General features: G+C 43.7%; 2 protein-coding genes across 11 annotated transcripts in view; one reads left to right on the top strand and one right to left on the bottom strand.

Moving 5' to 3' along the window:
* Nucleotides 1-1,500: 1,500 nt before the first annotated feature.
* On the bottom strand, nucleotides 1,501-13,376 carry ECSIT (ECSIT signaling integrator). Of its 6 annotated transcripts, none has more exons than XM_072991596.2 (8): nucleotides 13,287-13,376; nucleotides 11,420-11,633; nucleotides 10,532-10,952; nucleotides 7,888-8,111; nucleotides 6,364-6,421; nucleotides 4,800-4,948; nucleotides 3,389-3,494; nucleotides 1,501-2,542 (listed from the first exon to the last, which is right to left on the bottom strand). In XM_072991596.2, exons 2-8 carry the CDS (start codon nucleotides 11,540-11,542, stop codon nucleotides 2,319-2,321), a joined length of 1,305 nt encoding a protein of 434 aa, XP_072847697.2. In that variant the 5' UTR covers nucleotides 11,543-11,633; nucleotides 13,287-13,376; the 3' UTR covers nucleotides 1,501-2,318. The 6 variants fall into 6 exon arrangements, 5 of the variants coding, with proteins under 5 accessions (XP_072847697.2, XP_072847699.2, XP_078242766.1 ...); XM_072991598.2 differs by having other exon boundaries at nucleotides 11,420-11,553; nucleotides 13,287-13,342; XM_078386640.1 differs by having other exon boundaries at nucleotides 11,420-11,553; nucleotides 12,683-13,317.
* A 5,260-nt stretch (nucleotides 13,377-18,636) lies between these two features.
* LOC110077963 (TLC domain-containing protein 4-B) overlaps nucleotides 18,637-25,217 on the top strand; it is a 30,401-nt gene continuing 23,820 nt past the window's right edge. For 3 of the 5 annotated variants that reach the window (XM_072991595.2, XM_072991594.2, XM_072991592.2), the window contains exon 1: nucleotides 19,094-19,216. The gene's annotated coding sequence lies outside the window, so the exon portion shown is untranslated. Of the gene's footprint in view, nucleotides 18,714-19,093; nucleotides 19,217-25,217 lie in introns of those variants that run through there. The other 2 variants (XM_078386642.1, XM_072991593.2) reach the window with 1 other exon arrangement.

Genomic DNA, 25,217 nt, shown 5'->3' with positions numbered 1-25,217 from the left:
TGATGTGACCATTAATTCCTGAAGAAGATGGACACTTCTTAGCCTATTTCTCATAACAGACCGTTCCATCTTGACCACACTAGCAGTCTAGATTTGTAGCTGAGTCTCCTGATGACATTGCTTTCAACTTCGCTAACACACTAACCTCCTCACCATATTCAGATGTGCATCTAACAGTGGATCTAGCAGCTCACTAGTGATATTACTTGAAGGGAGGGGCATTTCATTTCCATGGATTATACCCTTTATAAACAAAACCTATTAAGTGGATGAAATACCAGCTTTAGAAAAACCCTACCATAACACAGCAATAGACCAAATATCCGTTTTTCCAAGAGTAGTAGTAACAACCAATAAGGGAGCGGGGTTTTCCAGTGAACAGAAGATGAGGTTGGTGAGTGGTAAAACAAAGGACACATATATTACAGCTTTTGGAAGCTCTCCTTTTTTACTTAAGATTTTTAAAAGCACTGATCCCTAAGCACTTCCATTATTCTTTCTTTGCACTGCAGCAGCTTCTAAAAATATCACCTGAAAATCCCTAATAGGTGTTCTGAAACTTTCTTCAAGCTTTTGGTTTAAAAATAGAATAATACATGTAATTGATCCGAAGTGAAAACTTCCTTGGACAGTTTTGCAGCCTCATCCCCACTCCCCACCAATGCATTCTACCACCCTTGAGTTGTATAAATCAATGCACATTTTCTTGTTCCACCAAGACTTTCAAGTTTTGAAATCTACTTCACATCCCATAAACTCAATATATCTCTCATGCATAAGAGTATGTAATACTTCTCCACAAGTAATTCATTCCCCATTTACACTATGGAAGTAGCACAGGCATCCACTAGTTATTTATGGACAGCAACCAATATTGCCATTTTAAGCACAATTATGATATAAATTTCCTTTTGCATAAGATGGCTTCAAATGACTATACAGAATGCTCACTAAGGACTATATAAACATATACAACCTCTACCTATCAAATGTTCTACCTATTGAATGTTCTTTCAGCAGGTATGGTGCTTACTTTCTATTCTGACTGAGCAGTCTGCCATTGGTATCTCTTGCTGTTCTGAAGAAATTCAAGGAGAGATGGGCCAGTCTGAAAATATTAAGGGCACGAGGGATATGTAATTAAATGCCTCTTCAATTATACATGCTAAATAACAGATTCACCATCTATTATTTAGCATGTATAATTCAAGCTGTTGCCTTTGCTTAGAGAGTGTGTGCAGGTAAGCATTAGTGATGGGGAAAATAAATTAATAAACAGGACCTTGGCTCACTTCCCAGGTAAACCCAATGTACCAGGAAGTGTTAAGTTACTGCCTTGCTTGGAAAGACAGACACACAAACAATAATGTTGCCCTAAGTTGAGCTTAGGCATCAGTGTCAACAGCTACTCTTAAATCTTTGTATCCTCTGTGCAAATCTCAGAGCTACAGCACCATCTCCAAATATCAGTCATCCTGAAAGATGTATCAAACTATGATGCAAAATGCAAACATGAACATTTTAATAATTATACATCTATGATTACAAATAACATATGAGTTTTCAGAGGTCTTCACCCGCAAGCAGGAGGTTTACTTAAAGTTATAACTATTCAAGTGTTAAATTAAATCTCTCTCACACAGAACACATTTGAAGTTTATTATGTCTTGAGCTGTTACGCATAGGTCCGATGCTCCAGCATTTACCCAGCATTTTGCTGTGTGGAGTTACAGGAATAAACATATCAGAAACGCATGCAACAAGCTTTCTTTCTCACACCCCATCAACTTTTTAGTAAACCACTCGAGCATCAGAACACCTGATTCCAGCCCGGAGCCAAGAAAACAGAAAACTCTGCTTTCTTGAGAGCAAGGATGACAATGATCAAGAAACAGAGATATTAATTACTATATAATGAAGGCTCCTCTACTTTAAAGGGTGTTACTAAAAATGACAGAACTAATGGCATGTGTGAGGGGGACATACTGAAGAAGGGGAAACAAAGAGAATTTTAAACTTCAGCATTCTTTTCAAAAGTTTAACTGCAAAGAACCGGCTGAAAGGAGAGCAGCATTAACAACTCTTTAAGTGCTGTTACAGCAAAGGTGCCAACTCCATCTCTCAATTATCAATACCTGTACTGCTACCACAACTCAGAAAAAAGTGTCTTAGCTGCAAAAGCAGGTATGTCCAGCACTTCCAGATCAACTCAGGATTTATCCTTAAACTGCTGAATCCAAATCAAGATTACACTTTATAGGACTTTAAAGTACACATAGGAAATTATACAATAAAGCTAACATGTAAACAGCTTGTCCTCAAATTCTCATTTCAAAGTCTGAGCTTCTCGTCTTCTCATTTTTCTCTTCATCATCTGAGTCAGTGTTGAGCTGCAGCTCCTGAGGCCCGGGAGTAAGCCGGAACACCACCAGGGTCTGATTCAATATGGGATTTGTCTCCTCGAGTCCCACAATCCACTTTGCCAAGGTGGCCTGGTCTCCTGCCCCTGCCATACACATGGCAAACACAGGGGCTTCCTCAACTACAAGGGAAGCACAAAGCACAACAGCATCATTTAGGGACAGCAAAACCTCAAACCAACCCGTAAATAAAACTTCAGATAGGCTAGCCAGATTCCCAGCAACGAGCCTGCACTCAACAAGCCAAATAAGGCAATTTGGGCCTCCTGCCTCTTGCAGCACTAAATGTGCAGAATACTGAATAGAATCCAAGTTCTGAGGCCCTATCTTTTCTTGAAAGCCCTCGGGGATAGGCAGGTGGGCAACCTCTACAGCAATGTTTCCCAACCTGGGGTTCATGGCCCCCCGAAATGGGGTCATAATGTGTTTTCTGGGGGCTTGCAGGTCACCTTATATGCGTTGTAGCCCTTGTTAAATAATTTCATCCTTGACCTTTCAAAGCTGGATATTACAGTTAGTGTGTACATGTATGTATGAGAAACAGGCTGTTTGTGGGAGAAAGAAGCCTTTACTTTCTGAGAGGGGATGGCTGTGCCCTATTAAGAATGCCTTTTTATGCAGACTTAGTTGGGAGGACGACATAGGTTAATTGGCTATGATAAAAGGGGTTGTGACTCAAAAAAAGGTTGGAAAGCACTGCTCTACAGAGTACCCTTGTTCCCAGGGGAGTTTTCATATCTAGCATATCTTTCTTTCTTTGGCCCTCTACCTGGCACTCCCACAGTCTGTAGGGCAAGCTCGAAGGCTGTTGACAAGGGATGACAGATCTCACATCCTTTCAACTCTTGGGAAAGTGTCGTTCTGCTGGGAAACGCCCACATTATTTCTTGTTAGCCCTGACTTCCCTCTGCTGCCTAACTAATAAAACACAAAACAAAACCAACACAAATGGCAAGTAGAGGAACTACCTTCATCTATATCAAATTCCAGATCATCCCAATGGAACCGTTCCAAGTCAATGTCCAGGTACATGGGGTAGAAAAAATTCCTCTGTGGGTCAATTATTTCTTCCTTCTGTGAACAGAAAAGAAAGGAACACCATTATTAAGTCTACAGTAATTAACCAACTTGATATCAGAGAACACCAGTCCTGGTGTTTCCTCTATCACCCCAAAAGCTCTCTCATTAGGAGCAACTCCCAACTTCTTTTCCACCTCCATTGGAACTAAATGCCTTAACGCATGACTACAGAACAGGGAGACAGCATCATTCACTCCCAAGAATGTATGAAATGTCCAAAGAATTGTCCACATTGCTTGGCCTGGCCAATCCCAGCTGACCACAAGTTCTTGGACTGCCTGTCTCAGAACTCCATAAATTCTCAGGGATGTTCTCTTCATCTTCTGTATCTTGCAATCAACTTATTTCATAACATAATTATAACATAAGCAAAGCACCTGCCATGTCTTTACCTTTTCTGTATCACTAGTTGAATGTTTTCTTGCTAAGTCCCTTTTCCCGCTTTTCAGCTCTGGTAAGGTGAACCCTTCCCTTCCCAAATGTAGCACTTCCTCTAGTTTTTCTGCTAAACCGATACCTGGTACCCATGCATTTGTAGTGGAGACTCTATACTCACGTTTACCAAGACAGATGGTAGGTAGAATTGGACTAGAATTATGTAACATTTTCTCAGTGGGCTTGTTTTTGGTAAACAGCTTCCAGATCAGAGATATCCCACAGCTGTTGTACAGCTACAATTTCCACTGTTCCTAATCACTGGCTCTTGTAACTAAAGTTGGTGGGAGCTGCAGGTCAACAACATGTAGAAGGCCAAATGCTCAACCAGCATATAAATAAAATAAATGCATAATAAATAATAGGCTACCTGGTTATTCCTCCCCTTGGCAAACTGCGACAAATTGCTTTTTCTTGAAATTTTTGAGTATCCTGGCTTGATCTCACCTCCTAGAGGGGTTTCTTAACTAATATCAAAATTTAAACCATCACCTTAAAAAACTACCAGTCCAGTCTGATCTGCCCTCTCTTCTGCTCCCCTAAAGTTGACTAGGCATCCAAGGGAAGAAACCCTTTTGAGATATCAATGGGGGTTACTGCAGCTACTTCTCGAATGCTTTCTAAACAGCACGAAGTCCAAAAAAAGATAAAGGAGTTTTTGCCATACCCATATCTAGTCACTGCTATCTCCCTGCAGAGACACCTAGCACCACCTGAAATTACAGTTTCCCAAACTAAGTTCCTTTTCCATTGAAACACCTACAGACCTCAAGCATAATCCAGCATAGGGATCTCATGGATCCCTCCAGCATGTAGCATGTTGCTAGAAGCACCGTTTAGTGGAGAGAGAGACACATCATTTACCCTTTCTTCTGGAGGCAGCAGCTGTGCCCTGAGAACATAATAATAAACACAAGTGTTTTTGAGCCATAAGCGGAAGGGGCCTTCAACAAAAAGAGGCCTTTCTGGATTGTGCTGAGCCAAGAGCGACTGCTGGTCAGGGCTCTGAATCCCTACAAGGGACAGAGAAGACAAACAGGAAAAAAACAAGTTATAAACTTCTTAAGTCATATCACACTATAAACTTTAAAAAGGCCATGAAGAAAAGAGGTGGGGAAGGCCAGGAGGATACCTGCTATGTAGATAAATTACAAAAAGACTACAATTAATTAGATGGCTTGTTTTTCTTGTTTCTCAGCAAAGTGTAAAGCAGGCAGAAGAAGCTTCCTGCAGAGTTTAGAAACCAAAGAACAAGGGACGGGCTCCAGCATGTCAAGGCCCGGATCCGTCATAAACTGTTCCCACAAATTACTACACTCCTTTTTGACTCATTACTCCCACTATCCTTTGTAAAGTATTGCAATATGAAGGAATTCTGAAAGTTATTACTTCAGTCTTCTCAGCATGACAACTGTTCAGCTGGGTTTTACTTCGAGGTCAGAGAAGAGAAGTGCTGCATCATATTGGAGATTTGCAGTATGAAACACATTTATACGTTATTTTATGAATGTCATGTCATCAACTTTGTGGGAAGCCAGGGGCATAGGCAGAAATCACATGTCACATCCTCAGTTCTTCTAAGAGTGGCATATTTTGTCAAAGGAGTAACATGCTGGTTATAGAAGGAGTTTCTGCCAATTGGCGCATAACAGTTGCCCTCTCTCCTGGAAGCAAGGAGTGGCTGCTGTCTTCCATTTCTTCCTGCAAGTTTCAGAAGGGGAGCTTGCTGATTAAAAATCCTTTCGGCTGCCCAGGTCGTGATAGCTCCTCTCCCATGGAAGGGAAAGCTAGTCACCCATGAGGGACCTGGCCTCAAAAGGGCCAGGGCCAGCTGGATTTCAGGGGACTCTCCAGCCGGTGAGGGTCTTTGAATGTTTCCTTTTGCTAACCCATACTATGCTCATTCCTGACAACCATCCATACAATAAACCTCCAATAAACCTACACATGGTTTTCTGTCTCCATCAGGTCTCAGAGAACACAAGTCCACTGGGGTTCTGGCTAGTCCAAAACCTCCAGTTAGCACAGATGCTGAGCCAGCTAGGGAATCTATAGCGCTCCCTTCCAAGTGCTGAGGTGATGGATATGAGAAGTGTAAGAAACAGTGAAGTCAGGGAGAAGTCAGGCATGCATATAAGGAAAGAATCTTATCACCTACTTTCTGCAGAGGCTATCATATTAGCCTTCTAGCCTCATAATGTCACACACTTTAAAACCAGAGAAATAGCTAGAAGCAAATAAGTAACTCTTATCAGAAGCTGACCTTGGCTTCATCCACATCCTGTAGGATAGAGTGGCCCATTCTTCACAAACACATTCAACTGGAGGGATACAGTAGCCCCCTTGCACACTAATTTCTGCCTCCTGTACTCCTCTTAGTGGAATTAGCCATTCAATGTAAGGAAACACAATCAAAGGTGATTATTACCTACAATATGCGGGTGACTGATTGGTTTACCAGAGTCCAAGATCTCCTCATGAGGCAGCTGTTGAAGAGTTAAGACAGTTTTGTTATTGATGGATACTTTCCTTCTGCAGCTGAAGAATACTCCTCAAATCCAGAAAGATACTAACTATCTGGCTCACATCTACTATCAATCAACTTTAAAAGTTTCAAACTAGGGGAGAAGCAAGGGGGAACCTTCTAGTTCTGTAAGACCTTCCAGTTTCAGGTAGTTAGGGACTTTCCACCCCACCAGATGCTGTTGCACTCCAGTCCCCGGTTATCCTACCTAACAGATCTAATCCTCAGGGAGGATCATAATTCTGGCCCAACAGCAGTCAGAGGGCCAAAAGTCCACCTTCCCTCCACTTGCTATCCTCTCCATAGGGCAATCCTTGCTCTGGTTCAGTCCTCTATTTAGCAGGTTATATAGCATGCCTAAAGGCAGGCTGTGGGAGGGGGTTGTTTCAGGGCACTAACTATACATTGAAGTGATTTCTATAAGCAACAGGGAAAACCTGAGACGCACCTGGTTTAATATGTATTGGCTGCAAGATGGTCTTATCTTTAAAATGTTACAAATCAACGAATTCTACTATGCATAAACTTTCATGGTCTATGGTTCACATTTTAAGATAAAGTGGGCTGTAATCAACAAAAGCATAGGTCAAATAAAACACATTGATTTTTTGATGCCACTGACTAACATAACTACCCACCCAGAAACAGTCTCCACATAAACCTCTACAATTAAATAAAAGAGCTTTAAAAAAACTCATCAGTTATAGCATCGTCAAATTGCCGCACATTCTGGTTTGCTGTGAATAGTGTGTATGCTGCTCCACACAGCCTCTTCGTACCCAATCAGGCTTTCTTATTACAGGATATGAAAGCTTTGGTGCAGAAGGATGAAGGAACCTCATTCAAAGATAAGCGAATGCTGGAATGACTTGACACAGCCAAAATTCCCCCCTTCAAGGCCTGCCAGCACAGCTGCTAAAAGCAACACTCATTTGCATTTGTTTATAGGCTATCTTCTTAAGACAGATTCACACTGAGATGGTATATAAAAAAAAACTGCTAAAACCTCTGAGATTTCTTGCCTCCTATGTTACAAGAAAACATGGAAGCTTCCTGCCCCCCTCCCCAATTCAGCTTGCCACAATTTGGGCAAACTACCTCTGAACAAAACTCATGCCATTTCCATTTGTGAAGCAAAGCATATACAACAAGCACAGAACGACTAGCTGATTAATCAAAGAGATACAAACAACCCATCCTATGCTTCTAATATTTTTATAATATTAGTTAATAGATTAATACAATAAGGCATACACTACCGGTCTGCCAATGCAAAAACTCTCATCAGTACCAGCAAAAAAAGTCTCACTCTTTAATCCACATGCATGAGAACAAGACAAGGAAAGATACATGTTCCTCATTCACTTTAAGTTGCACATGGAAAAACCACTCCTTGTACCACCTGGAATTTCAGGTTCTTTGATTTACCTGATACACTGTAACCTTGGCATCCAGGTCAGCTGCAATCCTCTGCAGGCTCAGCCTCGCAAGGTCAACGGGGTCCTCCGGCAGAGGATCTGGGACTGGGTAAGGATTGAGCTGTCTGAATTTAGGGATCCAGTACATCATCCTTTGGTACTTTTTTATGGGGTGACTTGCATCCCCAAATATCTGGAGCAGCAGAAACTGTGTCTGTTTGTTCGGCATGACACCTTCAGGACAAAAAGAAGAACATGCCAGTCAGGAGTGGGAAGAAATTCATTTGGATTCTCGTTATCCAGCTTATATTAAGTCTTGATTCCAAACAATTGGAATTAAGCCTGGGAGTTATAATCACCCAACCCATCAGTGGGAGCCAGTTTTAAGCAAGGAGATTTTTTAAAACTCTTGCATATTTCTATCATGCAAGATGTAGCATTAAATTGGCCTTCACTATGATGTTCTGCTCGTGAAATTGTTTCCTTCAGAACCGGAGGAATTCTCATTTCCTTTGCAACCTCTTGTGCACGATCAAGTTTGGATGCCACCTTCAGACATTGCCACAAAATCAATTAAAAAACAAAAAACCAACCTGGGGGACATAGGAGAAGACACAGCCTTAACCTCTACTCAGCTAAGAGCCCTCGCTCTTTTAAGCTACACAGGGATTCAAAACAAACAAACAAAAAAATCCTAAAGGCTGGTTTCACCCTCTAGTGGCCAATCTAGCAATTTTAGCATGCTTTTGACATCTGAGCTTGTTTCTTTTCCTTTCTACTATTGAAAGGTGTTTTAAAAATGCTCCCGATAGTCCAAAACAGCTCAAGACAAAACTATACCTTACATCCCCTAGAGAGCTGGAAGACTTCTTTAGACAAAATTAAAAACTACAGTTAATTGCAGAAGGATGGCTTTGTATTCACACATAATTAATTCCATCAGTAATGATATGTATCTTTCAGCAAGCAGCACAGCTTCCCCATCTCACCTCCTTGTCTGATGGGCCAGCTGCCAGAGGAGGGAAGCACACATCTTCCAGGGAATAGGTGAAGACACAGAGGCGGTGGGAGAGCGGAGTGTGCGGTGCCCACAGAAGACCTGTGTGGGGCCTGCACTGAACTGGGCCGAACCACCAAGCTGCAGTTCATGCCCATGTTTAGTCCAAGCTATCTCAAAGACCACATCTCCCTTTATGAGCCAACTCAGGTATTATCATCATCAGAAGCCTTTCTCTCGGTCCCACTACCCTCACAGGTGCATTTGGTGGGGATACAGGAAAGGACCTTCTCTGTTGCTACTCCCAGACTCTGGAACTCCCTCCCACCGGAGGCCAGACTGGCCCCATTTCCGCTGTCCATCCGCAAGTAGGCAAAGACCTTTCTCTTCAGGCAAGCTTTCCCTGAGTGACTGGCTGTCTGGATGCAGTTTTTAAATAGACTGTTGTGCCTTAGTGCCTTGAATGTGCTTTAGTGTTGTTTTGTTTACTGTTTTTTAGTGTGGTATTTGTTTGATGCTTTTTAGTATTGGTAGACTTACTCTTTTTAGCTTTAAATATTGTCTTTTAATTATGTAAACTGCCCTGTGTCCTTTTTAAGGAGAAAGGAAGGATAAAAATATTTTAAATAAATAAATTTACTTGTTCATCTTCTAACGTGATACATGCCATTTCCTGCTAGCAGTGTCTCCCTGCACTCTGTATAGGGAGACAGGGCAACCTCTACGCAACAGAATAAACAGAGACAAATCTAACAACTGAAATGGCAACAGACAGAAGTCAATGTCAGATCATTTCAATATTATTGCAGAACACTACTGCTGATCTCAAAGTAGCTAGTGTAGGTGAAAAGTAATTACAATGAATTATTTGGGACAGAAGATGGATGACATTGGTTAAATTCCACAAATTCCAATGGGCATATTCAATTGCCATTGCCTGCTTCACAATCCACTTGGTTTTGCTCCTGTTCCCACCTCACAAACGCTGCATATAAACCTAGGACCCACATATTGTACTCTATGTGCCTGAAAGAAATGAACTGTAATCCATGAAAACTCACACTGAAGCAAATGCATTAATTTTAAAGATATCACAATACTTTTTTCTTTTCATTTTGAGGCTTTAAAATTATGTGCAGCTTTTAAAAAACATGCAAAACAAATGCATACTTTTGAAAAATGCACAGATATATTTCAGCGACTGCAAACAATGTGTTCAAAAAGTGTATTGGGGGGATGTAACAATATCCCCTACTTCTTTCCATTATAAGCTTGAATCAAATTCTGAAGTATTGCACATAGCAATGAACGTCAGCATAAGGAAATATTGATTTTTAGGCCAATAAAAAATAAAATTAACATAACATGGAATTCTTCATCATAGTAAACAAAAATGTACATTCAAAGCATCATACCACTTCTACATCACTATAAGGCAAATATCCAACAAAACAATAGCCACATTACTATTTTATGATGTTTACACCTGAACTTCCAAAGACGCTGAAAAATATGGCCAAGTTCTGCAGCTAATCCTTATGACTGTCAAGGTTAAATTTCTTACTCTGAGTACCACTCAACAAACCCCTTGAAAACAGAAAAGACGTCTTGGGAGACCCTGGGAACTGATTAGCTTCTGCTCTCTCTGTGGGCCTACCATAGCTCTCCATTTGATCAAGCACGTAGACACCACATTCCTGCTGTCGTGGGTAGTGGTTGAATATTCTCTGGATGAAATTGCGAGGCACAAACACCTCCTTGGGGAAGACATCCAAGATTTTGTTGTATACATTGATGTCTTTCTGTACCCCAAACTCTGGCATCTTCTTTACAGCTGCATAGATGAATTCTATGTGACCCCTCCGGCGGACGTCCTGCTGGCAGAAGAGTTCCAAAGCTTTCTGGAATGCAGCCTTAGTCTTTCCATCTTTAGAAGCTCTTTCAAATACATTCTCCACAGGCTCCAAGGCTCGAGTAGTGGATTCTTTACTATGCTTTGGATCACGTTGAACAGGAAGTTTGGCAGTGCCAAGCTCTGCACTCTGATGGATGCTCCTTACAGGAGCCAGCCTGGAATTCTAAGGGAGAGAAACAGACAAAGGACAAGACAAAGCTGGAGGAACATCCAATTATACCCTGTAGGCCACCCAACACAGGACTATCTACTCCCTCCAGCCATCCACCCACACCCTGCTCCCCACAACTTGATTTTAACCTTCAGACCATATTTGCTGCTACAGCAAAACAATCTGGTGGCACTCCTAGGTTCTGAGAGGCCATGTCACCCAATCACTCCTGCACCATCCTCAGTATGAAAAAGTGTGGGACCGGATGGCAGCTGCTGCAACAGTGAGAACAGCAGCTGGGTAGCGCCTGTTGATGCCTCCAAGTCACTAAAAGATTTCAGCCCAAGTCTGAAGCATACAAGCCACCAGCAGAGATTTAGACTGAACCAGTAGGCATAGAAGTCTAAGAATCTGAAGTTTAGCCACATTGTTAATTAGTCTCAGGGGCAATAAAGGGAACTGTCCAGAAACATTTTTACCTGGAGACAGTTCTTTCTCCATTGTCGCAGGAGATTCCTTTTAGAAGCAGCCTGTAGTGGAACAGCACTCCTCCAAGAAGACGACAGCTCCTGAGCCAGCAATAAAGTCCGCATGCAGTTCATGGCACATCAGCCTGTCCTCCGAGAATTAGAGAGCAAAAACAAATGGCACTCTGGCTGTATCACCTACTTCCAAGATACAGTACAGACTTCACTGTAGGCATAAATACAATCAAGCGTTACATATCTTAGGGCAAAAGAGTTACTAGGACATGATTAACTTTCTCTAATACATATATTCCAATCAGAGAGATAAATTACATTATGTCTACCAGCCTCCACATGTGCAAAATCTTTTCAAGCAGTCCTCAATACCCCAGACTAACAAAGTGTGTGGCGGGATTTGTCAGATTTGTTGTCTTAATATCATCCTTAATAATAACCTCATTTATGTCCCTACTGTATATAAAATTGAACAGAATAACTGTTTACAGGCTATATGTGAGCCCACAGCTAACCATCCAGGTACCAGGGAGCATCTTACTTGCGCAATCAGGCATGTGACCAGGCATGCAACCAAGACAAGCTGCAGTACCTTCTGATTGAGCCCCGGCAAGCTATCAAACCTTATAAAATTGCCAACAGGGTTCTGGCATGTAAAACTGCCACTTAGTAAACACGACATCACTGTTTAGAGCTGTTCCACACCAAGATAAAATAGTGATGATGGTACCCAACTTCCAATAAAAGGTGAATAATAAGATGATTTGGTGAATAAGAATAAAAAAATAAAAAAACATGCTAAATTAGATCTCTTAGGGTAGTAGAAAAAATGATCAAACGTTTTAACATATTCCACAGCAATAACACAAATGCAATTTTGTATTAAATTTAACAGATTATGGCCAATTGATTGGAGATTTCAACTAACTTTAAATTTCTTTAATTACATTAAAATATGCTCTTCTGTGTGGATTATTGGATGGTTTACAAAATCTGGATTCTCAGCAAGTTACTATTGGAATATCTACAATAGTGAGATCTGAATAGTTTTTCTCTTGTATGGACTATAAAGCATCCCAGTCATGTAAAATGAAACACTTTCCACATGTCATTTGTAGGGTTTCTCTCCCGAGTGGAATCTCTGATGCAGCATATTGTTTAAAACTTAAACAAAAACTATCCCATGCTTTTGACACTTTTATGGTTCCTTCTTGTGTTGCCTAATACTCAACATGCATAAAAGACAGGCAAGGTACCTACGTCACAAAGGTTGAATTTGAACATGCATCCGAAGAAGCAGGCTGTTTATGCCAAAATAAAATACATTAGCCTTAAATCTGCCACTGGATTCTTTCCTGCTTTCACAACAGGAGAATGTATCACCTAGAGATCACACAACAGGCACCTGAAACGTCTCTCCAGTATGCTTTTCAAAATTTCACTCAATGAACTCTTTTCTAGATGTCCAACCTATGCAGCAGCTCCTATGGATCTCTACCAAAACGGAAATCTTAGAAGTCTGATCGGATTCAGTTTCTACTTAGCGAACAAATGGCTGAAAAGGAACGCATGCACACGGATACAAAAAAAAACGTGCAAATCGCCAGTCTTAACCCGAAGATCAAACTTCTAGCGATTCCCTCCCCCGTTTAATACACGCATTCGTCACAAGACACGTGTTTGGCCTCATACTTTCTTCGTGTCGAAACTGTTACATGCAAATATATCAATTGCCAATCTTTTACACTCCTTTTTCTGGATTTGCTCGACTGAGGAACGAGCATTTACAACCACGCCTTCTCTACCCCCAAAGCGCCAAACCACCCGGCCATTCACACGTATGCCTGCCCCGTAAATACTTGACCTCTCGCAGTGGGCGCAGCCATCTTGGAACTACTCCCCGCGACGTCACCTTAACGCGAGACGTCAGTCAGCGAGAGCGTGCGAACTCTCGTTGCCTGGCTCCTCCCCCAGCGGGGCCCAGAGGCGTTCGGGGACGGGTGGATGAGAAGGAGGGTGGAGTGGGAAAAGCAGTTTGGGGTTTAGGGTGGCGGACCACCACGTGGGGGTTCCCCCTCCCAAAATCGCTGGGGAATCCGTAGGATAGCAGTTTTGGAAGAAGTAGCCGTGTTAATCTCTGCAAATTTATCAGACAAAATCCAAAGAAACAAAAGACAACATTAAAAAAAGACAACATGTGGTACCTTATTCCTTTTTTTTTCTCTTTTAGTACCTTATTTGGTACCTTACTCCTTAAGGTGGCACATGTTTTTGTATTTTTAAAATTTTGTGTTTTTTTGTTTTGTTTTGTTTCTTTGGTATTTGTAGGATAGCGGTGCTGAAAACGTTGCCTCCATCTGGCAGCCTTGCTGTCCATTTCTATCTCGCTTGTTTCTGGCTTCAGCTTTTCTGCCGTTAGTTGGATTAGGAATTTCGGGTCACGGGTTGCCTGCATTTGGCGGCAGGGAGAGGGGCTTTTATCCCCGCCATCTGAAAGGAAAAAACTTGTAGCTTTGGAGACCTCAGGGGGTGGCGGTGGAGGGTAGGAGGGTAGACAATTCGAAATGATAAAACTGCTACAAGTCAGCATCGTTTTAAATCTGTATTTTAAAAATCGATTTCTGAGTCCTTTTGTCCTATTCAAAACGATTTCTTGGACGTGCATGGATAAACACAGAAAACTTTTAAAGAATAAAGTCTTTCTTTGGTTGCATCAAAAGCACCACCTTACAATTAATAAACATATCCGATGGGCATACTTCAGATTGGCTAGATGCAAAAAAGAAAAAAGACCATTGGAAAATTTGGTCACAATTATATACATGGTTACAAGTTAGATAGAATAGTGGACTGATACATAGTTATCTGTATAGCTGCAGAAGAGACAGAATAAATGATGGATAAAGGCTATCAACTATATAGTCAATAATTAGAATAACAATACGTGTACAGTATCTGAATTTGATTTTTCCCTCTCGCTCAGTATCTATACAGTGGACCCTTGACTTACGGAATTAATCCATTATTGAAACGCTGGCCGCAGGTCGAAAATTCCGTAGGTCAAGGGTCCATTTCCCATAGGAATGCATTGAAAACCATTTAACCCGTTCCAGGCAAAGAAAAAAAATCCTAGGCTTCCAAAGCTGCACCCACCGCCCTCTGTCTCCCGTCCCTGGTGCCCTCTGCCTTTTGTCCCTGTGTGGACAGAAGGCAGAGGGCACTGGGGATGGGAGACAGAGGGCAGCGGAGGGGGTTGTACAGTCTGGGAAGCCGAAAGCCGCTCCGCCCCCGCTGCCAGTTTTCGGCTTCCAGAGCTTCAAAAACCCCTTCGCTGTTCAAAAGACAGCGAAGGGCTTTTCCCCTGCCTTTCATAGGTTGAAGCCCCGACCGCAAGTCGAACCAAAATTTTGCAGCCTGAGCTTTTCGTACCTTGAAATTTCCGTAAGTAGGGACCTTTGTAAGTCGAGGGTCCACTGTATTTCTGATACAGTGATGCCTCGTTTGACAACATTAATCCGTTCCAGTGAAATTGCTATAGAGCGAAATCATCGTCAAGCGGGGGGGAAACACATTGAAACACATTGAAAACCGCTCAATGCATTCCAATGGGCTAAATACCTAATTGTTCAGCGAAGATCCTCCATAGGGCAGCCATTTTCCGGTGCCTGTCTTGCGAAAAATCTGTCCTAAAAACAGCAAGGAGCCATTTTGCACAATGGGCAGCCATTTTGAGAGCCGCTGATCAGCTGTTTTTAAACCATCGTTAAGCGAAAAATTGGTTCCCAAAGCAGGGAATCGATCATTATAAAGTGATTTTCTCCCATTAAAACATTGTTTTGCGATCGCTATAGCGATCCCAAAAACCTCATTTTCAAGCGGATTCGTCATTTAACGAGGTAATCGTTAAGTGAGGCACCACTGTATGTGGAACTATTTCTAGAAGAGAATGTATAGAATTACTATGAAAAATACTGATTTGTAATGTATCCATTCAAATCCACTCCCTCCGAGGGTACCCCTATCCCAGCTGCCCCTTACCTTACCCTACCTTTATAAGGAAAATAAAAATTAAAAAATAAATAAATACATCTGGTACCATTTGCCCAATAACGGGAGACGTCAGGAGCATCTGGGTGGGGCACCTGATACCACCTCTTCCATTGTACTGGTTGAGGGGGAACAGAGTGTGACACTGACATAGGTATGAAGCTGCCTGTTCTTGCGAAAGGGCTGTGTCTGTGGGGGGACACACCCCCTCCATTTTCTGAGGTGGACTTGAGTTCTGCCAACTCCACTCTGTACGCTACTAAGTGCTCCGTATGTTGAAGGGGAGGGTAGTCTTTCCCAAAGGTCCATCTATTTTAAGAGGTGGATGTTTTTTTTTCTTGTATTTAGTGTGGTGTAGCAGATAGACTAAGCCACAGGAGACGTGGGTTCAAATCCCCACTCAGCTATGGAAACTCACTGGGGGGAGTGGAACTGGTAAAATCAGTCCTTAAGTATCAAATGGGTATTTCCTGCCCCCCCCAGTGTACTTTCGGCCTTTGAAGTTTTGGACTTTAAGTTCTTCACACTGGTACAATCCTGATGAAGTGGTTTTAATCTACAAAAGCTGGATTTATTGTGTGATGATTTTTTTAGTAGTTTATAAAGGCATCGCCTGTTTTTGCATCTGGATTTCCTTAAATATCCCATTTAAGGGGTATTTAAGTCAGCTCTGACTCGACAGCACAGAACAACAAAGTTCTTAGCTGGCACTATACCTCAGTCAGGTATCTGCTGCAAAGCCACAATTTGGGGGGGGGGGTGTTCAGTTCCACACTGGGCATCCCAGAAGAGCCATCCTGTGTGTCCTTGGGCAAGCTGGACAGACCTAGGATGGCCTCAAAAGGAGGGAATGGGAAACCACTTCTGAGCACTCGCGCCCTAGAAAACCCTGAAAAGGGTCTCCAGAAGTCAGAATTCTCTTGAGGGCACACAATTATAATTTTAGTCTTTAGGGATGGGTGCCAAAGGGGGAAGGGCACCCTTTGTTGTTGTTTAGTCGTTAAGTCATGTCCGACTCTTCGTGACCCCATGGACCAGAGAACGCCAGGCCCTCCTGTCTTCCACTGCCTCCCAGAGTTGTGTCAAATTCATGTTGGTTTCTTTGCAGACACTGTCCAGCCATCTCATCCTTGGTCGTCCCCTTCTCCTCTTGCCTTCACACTTTCCCAACTTCAAGGTCTTTTCCAAGGAGTCTGCGCTTCTCATGAGATGGCCAAAGTATTGGAGCCTCAGCTCCAGGATCTGTCCTTCCAGTGAGCACTCAGGGTTGATTTCCTTTAGAATGGATAGGTTTGTTCTCCTTGCAGTCCAGGGGACTCTCAAGAGCCTCCTCCAGCACCACAATTTGAAAGCATCAATTCTTCGGCAGTCAGCCTTCTTTATGGTCCAGCTCTCACTTCCATACATCGCTACTGGAAAAGCCATAGCTTTGACTATGTGGACCTTTGTCGGCAAGGTGATGTCTCTGCTTTTTAAGATGCTGTCTAGGTTTGTCATCACTTTTTTCCCAAGAAGCAGGTGTCTTTTAATTTCATGACTGCTGTAACCATCTGCAGTGATCATGCAGCCCAAGAAAGTAAAATCTGTCACTGCCTCCATATCTTCCCCTTCTATTTGCCAGGAAGTGATGGGACCAGTGGCCATGATCTTTGTTTTTTTATGTTGAGCTTCAGACCATTTTTGGGGCTCTCCTCTTTCACCCTCATTAAGAAGTTCTTTAATTCCTCTTCACTTTGTGCCATCAGAATGGTATTATCTGCATATCGGAGGTTGTTGTTATTTCTTCTGGCAATCTTAATTCCAGTCTGGGATTCATCCAGTCCTGCCTTTCACATGATGTATTCTGCGTATAAGTTAAATAAGCAGGGGGACAATATGCAGCCTTGTCATACTCCTATCCCAATTTTATTCTCTTGACAAAACTCTATTAACCTTTGTCCTGCTTCGTTTTTAACTCCAAGGCCAAAATTACCTGTTATTCCTTTTATCTCTTGACTTTAGCATTCCAATCCCCTATAATGAAAAGAACATCTTTATTTGGTGTTAGTTCTAGAAGGTGTTGTAAGTCTTCATAAAAATGGTCAATTTCAGCCTCTTCAGCATCGGTGGTTGGTGCATAAACTTGGATTACTGTGATGTTGAAAGGTCTGCCTTGGATTCGTATTGAAATCATTCTATCATTTTTGAGATTGTATCCCAGTACAGCTTTTCCTACTCTTTTGTTGACTGTGGGGGCTACTCCATTTCTTCTACAGGATTCTTGCCCACAATAGTAGATATAGGAATCATTTGAATTGAATTCGCCCATTCCTGTCCATTTTAGTTCACTGACGCCCAGGATGTCAATGTTTATTCTTGCCATCTCTTGTTTGACCACATCCAGCCTACTAAGGTTCATAGGTCTTACATTCCAGGTTCCTATGCAGTATTTTTCTTTGCAGCATCGGACTTTTCTTTCATTCCAGGCGCGTCCACAGCTGAGCGTCCTTTCGGCTTTGGCCCAACCACTTCATTAGCTCTGGAGCTACTTGTACTTGTCCTCCGCTCTTCCTCTGTAGCATGTTGGACGCCTTCCGACCTGAAGGGCTCATCTTCCAGTGTCATACCTTTGAGAATTTTGTTTCTGTCCATGGAGTTTTCTTGGCAAAGATACTGGAGTGGTTTGCCAGTCCCTGCTCCAGGTGGATTGCATTTAGTCGGAACCCTCCACTATGTCCTGTCTGTCTTGGGTGTCCCTGCACAGCATAGCCCATAGCTTCTCTGAATGACACCCTGTCCCATCCCTTCTCCTGTGCCATTTGAGAGTAATGACCCTGCCAGGGCCTTGTACCTTTGACTTCTTGGGCCGAGGGTTATGTCAACCTCGTCTGACTAAAAGGGTCTTAAAACACAGTTCTTGGAGCAAACGTATCTTTATGAAAGTATCCCAATGAAATGAGCAAACCCTTGTTATGGCTCATGGGGAGCCTAACTGCTAGCTGGCAGCCACGAATTTGTCTCCTTCTGAAGCTTTTGTCGGGTCAGGGACGCGTAGGGGCGCCCTTTACCGACTCCGCTGGGCTTCGTTGACAAGATCCCGGCGCTTGACGGCGGCCTGTTTAGTGCCGCTAGTTATTCTGCCCTTAACTTTGTCATTTTCTCCCCTTGAACTGCAGTGTGCCTCTATCGAGCAACTGCAGAAATTACTCTCTGTGTGTGCGTGAGCGCGCGCGCGGGACGTGGACCCCGTGCCACGTGGAAAGAGGTAGGAATGACCAGGACCTGCACTTTGGGGACATGATTTATGCTCGGGAACATCGCTGTGGGTGATTCTTTGCCGGCTTCTACAAATATCAATAAATAAAGGGGAGCAACAGCTACAAGACCGCATCCGTGGTCGACGTGGAAGGGCAGAGAGTTCCTTTCCGATCTTGGGGGGGGGGGGAGCACGCGCTTCCCCCGGAGGGGGGGCAAACGGGCCTGCCCCGCCCCCTTCCCCTCGGGCCGCCCAGGGATTCCCCCCCTCCTTCCCTTCTTAGCCCTCGGGCGGGGGGCGCAGAGGCGGCGCGGCAGCGGTGGATTGGCCGCGGGAGGGGCGCTGCTCTCCCCTGCTTCGGCTAGAGGAGGCGGAGGCGGGGGAGGACCGGGGGTGGGGGTGGGGGTGGTGTCGGCGTCGGAGGGGGCGTGGCCCCCGCCTTGGGAAGGCGCCGTGTTGTTGCCCTCGGTGGTCGTCCAGGCCAGAGCAGCGCCCGAGGCGGCTGGAAAGCGGTGAGTCCCCGGCGCGGAGCGGAGCAGGACGCCGCGCCAGCCGCGGGTGGGAGACGGGGGCGCGGGCAATGGCGGGGGCCCGTCGATGGTCTTTCGAGCCAAGCGCCAAAGCTTTCGCCCGCCCGTGGCCGGGATTTCACCGGGGGCACGAGAAGGCAGAGCCGCTTCCCTTCTTCCCCAAAGCCGGGATGGGGCCAGCGAGGCGGCCATCGCGCAAGGGGCTCCGGCTCTCGCCACGGCCAGCACACGGAGGTCTCTTTCTGGGTGCCCTCGAGGGTGCCCCCCCCCGTTTTCGTCCGAACTGGAGTGGCCCCCGCGCAAATGAATGGGACTCGCAAGTCCCGTTGCTGTCAATGGGTCTGCGCCCCTGGGCGCTGCGTCTCCTTGGCTCGTGGGCTGCGCCATCCTTTTCCCCATCCCAGGCGTGTGGGAGTGGGTGGGCGAGAGCCCCCATACATTGGAGCCCTTCTTTCCCCCCCCACCCCCGCGAACTGCAGTCTGTGGGGTTAATTATTGTGGCAGAAAGATGACAGGAGGGAGGCACGGTCTGAGCCGTCAAGAGCGAAGGAAGGAAAGCCCAGCCTCAGTCAGATCAGGGGCAGAAAACAGCCGCCACTGTGTTCCGCCACAGGAACAAAAGGACATTCATAGAGAGCAACACCTTTATGTACTTGGATGCATTAAAAGGGGAGAGCTTTCAAGTTCTCTAGCACCCTTCGTCAGGCGGGTTTCCAAAAGTGGGAAAGCCATGAGGAACTGCAGTCAGACGGAGACCCAGGTTGGCAAGGAGGGCTTGATGAGTAAAAAAACGGCAGAGAGGGAACTTGGGTGTAAAGGCAAACAACCCTACCAGCTGGAAAGCAGGAGAGAAAGGCAAGGCTTTCAGGAACAGGGTGCTAGCTAACTCCCCCCCCTCCAGACAGCAAAGAGTGTGGCCAGTATGCTATACTATACGATATTTACACATGCACCAGCACAGAGCATCCACTGAGGAAGTTGGTGCGGGAACGTTTCAAAATAAAATACAAATGCAAAAACAAGTGATGGGTTTATAGAACACTTAAAAAACAATCGTACGATACGCAAGCTTTCGTGGATCAATACACCACTTCATCAGGGTTGTACCAGTGTGAAGAACTTAGAAGTCCAAAAGTTCATGGCAAGATTGATTTTGCCAGGTGTGTGTTTTTGCACGTATTTTATTTTGCTTGGACCACTCGGCTACCCTTTATCGCAACCTGGCCAAGTGTCAGTAGCAATAATCATCAGGTCCCTGTGCTAGCTTTCACAGCCAGAGCTTTGCATGTGTAAATATTGAACAGAATGCTGGCCTTGTGGGGGGGGGGGAGACTATGATGAATGGTACTGAATTGCCTCTAGGTCTGTATGCTCTTTTCCTATCTGCTTGGCACAGACCTGGATGCTGAGAGAGCTGTGGGACTCCCAGAGTCCTTTGCAACGTTGACACAGACCTTGAAAGGTAGCTCTCCTGGACAGTTTTACTGAGCTGAGAAAATGACAAAACAACAATGAACACAGAGAGAACCTGGTAAAATCAGTCAGACCAGAGGCCTTCCAGAAGAGGAAACCCTTTAGATGAGAGCATCTGGTTGTCAAAAAGGAGGCATGTATTAGGAAACAAGGAGTCGGTCCCAAAGACTAGCGTCACAGCTGAAGAGGTCAGGCTAGCTGGCCTCAGTGGGGGAGCATCAAAGGGGATGGTCCTTGTCTACAGCCATGCACTTTACTGCCTTGAATGGGCTTTGGTGTTGCTTTTGTTTAGCGTTTTTTTAGCGTGGTGTTTGTTTGATACTTTTTTAGTATTTGTATACTTACTTACTTACTTGATTTTTATACTGCCGATCTGGAGAAATCCACTCTGGGTGGTTTACAATCAAACACAGATAGGATTAAAACAAACAATAAAAATAAAACAAAAAAATGACATATGAAAATCCGAGATGGTGAAGACGAGAGTAAGAGCTAAGTACTAGCTGGTGGGAAGGCCTGACAAAAGAACCAGGTCTTCAGTTTACTCTTGAAAGCTCCCAGCAAGGGGGGGGCAGGTGAATCTCCATGGGCAGTGTGTTCAAAAGGTGAGGGGCCACCACCAAGAAGGCCTGATTTTTAGTTGTTTCCTTCCAGGCCTCTGTTTTTAGCTTCAGATATTGTCTTTGAACACTGTAAAATGCCTTGGGTCCTTTTTTATTGAGAAAGGTGCATTAAAATAGTTTAAATAAATAATAATAAATAAAGCCTGAGAAAAAGAAAGGAGAAGCCTTTCTCTCAGTCCCACCACCTTCACAGGTGTGTTTGGTGGGGACACAAGAGAGGGCCTCCTTCTCTGTTGCTGCTCCCAAACTCTGGAACTCCCTCCCACCAGAGGCCAGGCTGGCTCCATCTTTGCTGCCCTTCTGCAAGCGCGCAAAGTCCTTTATGTGATCAAGGCCTTTCTGGCCAGCAGTAGAGAACATTCAATCCTCCAGGTGCTTTGAATTTTATATCCCAAAATCTGTAACCAAAATGACTAATGGGCAATGAAATGTTCCGCATTCTTATTTATGAAAAGTTGCTTTTTTAACAAGATAGTGGGTTCATCAAACCACACTCTTATGAAGCTCAATTTTGCCTATGTTTATACAGAATGAAATGCCAGTGCATTCCAGGTGAGACTTTGAACCTTCTGGGGAAATATGCATAGATCTGGTTAATGGTATAACCTTATGACCTGTCTTCACACCCATCCATGAAGGAGGTCGACTAAAAACAGGGTCTTCTCGGCCGTAGCCCCATTCCTTTGGAATGAGCTCCCCGGTGAGCTGCTCCTGGCCTTCTCCCTCATAGATATCAAGAGGATGCTCAAAACAAGGCTGTTTACTGAAGCTTCTGAGATCATCCTCTCTTTATGCAGTATGGATTAACCATCTTTGCATTGCCTGTTCACCATCAATCCATTTTTTGATTTCTTGGGCAGGTATTGCTTTTGTGTTGATATATGGAAGTTGTGTTTAGAAATTGCTTTTGTGTTGATATATGGAAGTTGTGTTTAGAAATTTATTTATTTTTTCTATGCAATTTTTGTTTATATTGGATGTATATTTATTTTTCATTTATTTATTTAAAATAGTTTTTCCTCGCCTTTCTCCTTAAGCCACTCAGTGTTTATTATTAATCAGCGCAGTATACAGATTCAATAAACCAATAAATATGTTTCCTTTATGGTGTCAATCCATCTCATCTTTGGTCTTTTCCTGCCCCCTTCAGTTATTCCTAGCATTACTGTCTCTTCCAACAAGGTATTCTCAGACGCCACTGTAGTTGCTGTCTATTGGAAGCCTTTCTAGCAGAACCAGAGCTGTAATGTGAGAACTGACTTCCCTCAGACACCATCATATCATGGTTTAATAATACCTGCCCTTTTAATGCTATTCGTTGGTTAGCACTAGGAGTGTTGTCAAGTCTTTGAGTCTCAATCCCGAATCCAAGTCTTTGTACCAAGCCTCAAATCTGAGTCACTATTAAAAACAAGGTTTTTTTCACAGGAAAAAAGGGAGAGGTGGGTGGGTTCCAAGACATGGGTTGAGTCCAAATCATTGAAAAAAAAAACAACTAAGTCCAAGTTGAGTCACCAGTGCGGCTTAAGTCCAACTTTGATGGCGTGTCCTGCAAGTCAAGTCCCCATCCCTGGTTGGTAGAAGTCAACATTGATATATTTATTCTAGATCTCAGTTATCTTCTGTAGACTGATTTGAGCCTTGTCTACACAGAGACGAACAGCTGGTGCTTGAAAAATTACTTTTTGGACTTGATCTCAAAATCTGGTGGTAGCCATGCTTGCTGGGTAATTCTGGAAATTGTAGTCCAAAGGTGTAAGTTTTCCAGGCTTTGCACAATACCAAGTTTAAAATGTACATGTCACTGAGTGCAAGTTCAGTAATACATTTAAAAGGCTGGTTCCACTTAAATCAGGAAAGAGGAAAGAGAAACAAGTCATCCATATTAAACAAGAGAAATTATGTCCATAGTGATTCCCCCCCCCCCTTTTCCAGGTTCAAAATTGTGCTTTTAAAAGTTACTTTACGGGTGGCACAAGAATCAAGTGAACTATAGCAACATGTAGGGCACAGCACTATATTTTCTGGAGAAGATCTTAAACTGCCACAACTGGGTGGATAAGCCCATTCTTCTTTAAACTTGTGCACTCCTTTAGAAATGTTTATCAGTTAAAGATTGCTTGCTGTGTAACACCAGCCAAATCCAAGATGTAGGTTTAAAGTTTAAACATATACCTTTAGACTTCTCTGGTCGATACAAAGCAAGTTGCAATGTGGAGCTGTAGAGGTGGCCAACCTATGCACACTTAAGTCAAGAGTTCAATGGAACCTTCTTATGAGAAGGAGTCTTATAGTGCCTATGAGTGCACTGGAGAAGATAGTTTTAATCACATTAATGTTCACTGACTAATAGGCTTTTAAAACCTATCTCAGAATGATGAGGTTGGAAGACATTACAAAGGTCATTAGGTGAAAGAAGACAAGCACCAGTGACTGCGTAACAGTGGCTGGCAGGTATCAGACTAGGAAGAGCTAGCTTTTGCTGACCGAAATGCATCACCTTTGACTGGCAGCTGCCTTCCATGGCTGTTGACTTGAGTTTTTCCCATCCTTACCTCCAGAGATGAGAGCCAAGGGCTTGGACCTCTCAGCACTACTCTTCTCTTTCTTTCTTGAATATTCCCCCCAAAAAACTTCCCAGCTAGCACAGTCCTGTTGTTACCTGAGGCCTTTTGTGCACTGTGGTTCTAAAAAGTAACTTTTCCGAACTCGGGTTTTGCATATGCAGCATGTATGAATTGTATACCACCTTGCCACTGCAGAAAGGAGTCCTATAGTGGAGGTGCCACCACCAAAAACCTACAGTCCAGTTTATCCATTCATTCATATATATATTTTGATGCCACTTACCAAGACGAAGTCCCCCAGCCCTCAATTGCAAATACACACACATTCAAATCATAAAATGCAGGTACACTTTTAAAAGTTGAGAAGTACTTTCTATGCACATAAAACAGCATAGCATTTGAATTCAGGTAAAACAGATCAAAATAGAGATCGGAAATCATTTAAACAAGATCTTCCCAGCAGCCTTATAAAAGTGGGCAAGTGGTATTCAGAGGAAGCCCTCCTTGTAATTCTTAACTCCATGGGTGGTGTAGGGCAGTGTGAGAGTTGAACAGGAGCAAGAAGGCTTGGCTCTGGCACAAGGCCAAGCATATAAGCCTGCCTGCTTCATGATGCCTCCCTGTCTTTTTCCAGCTAGGGTAAATAGCTGTTCTGGAATAACACCTTTTCAATAAAGAAATGGTGTAGAGGAAAGGGTTACATCTCTGCCCTTTGCAGCTCAAGGCTGGATCAGGCCCTGTGTAGCTGGAATTTGTTTCTTTAGAAAAGAAAAAAAAGATGCTGAATATTCCAGTCCTAGAATCCCACTTGGAGCAAATCTACAACTGTACAATTACAGTAGTTTGGTCTCATGTTACCTGCCGAGGCTCCATCCTAAGAAATCTAGGGATTTGTGGTTGGTGAGCTACTTGAGGTTCTATGATAAACTAACAAACTTCTCTGAACTGTAGTAGGGAATTGTGCAGGTCTTTAATGATGTGCCGTCAAGTTTATTCTAGCTTATGTTGACTCTTCCCAGGGTTGTCGTAGGTATACTCAGAAGTGGTTTACCTTTCCCTTCTCCAGAAATTATCCTGCGATTGTGCAGCCTGCCCGAGGCCACACAAGCTGGCTCTTTTTTTCCAGGTGGCAAAGTGAAGAATTGAATTTTCAACCTCTGGTAGCCAACACCCCACACAGTCACCCAATACCACAGCCAATCCCCCACCCCCTTCATTTCCCTACCTTAGGCCCCACTCCACCCCACCCCCACCAACACCCTCTTACCTTAATCACTGCTGCTGAGGTCTTCTGGCCTTGGAGCCACGCATGTAAAAATG

The sequence above is a fragment of the Pogona vitticeps genome, chromosome 2 (assembly GCF_051106095.1).
Source record: "Pogona vitticeps strain Pit_001003342236 chromosome 2, PviZW2.1, whole genome shotgun sequence".
NCBI lineage: Eukaryota > Metazoa > Chordata > Lepidosauria > Squamata > Agamidae > Pogona > Pogona vitticeps.
This window is presented reverse-complemented; position numbering and strand designations above follow the sequence as displayed.

What these genes read in the sequence shown, in the direction of transcription:
- ECSIT (XM_072991596.2), bottom strand. Translation starts at nt 11,542, where the DNA reads ATGAACTGCATGCGGACTTTATTGCTGGCTCAGGAGCTGTCGTCTTCT. An exon ending in TGATCAAATGGAGAGCTATG is followed by an intron (nt 8,112 to 10,531) that starts GTAGGCCCACAG and finishes TTTGTCCTGAAG; the next exon opens with GTGTCATGCCGAACAAACAG. An exon ending in TGCTGCCTCCAGAAGAAAGG is followed by an intron (nt 3,495 to 4,799) that starts GTAAATGATGTG and finishes TTCTGTTCACAG; the next exon opens with AAGGAAGAAATAATTGACCC.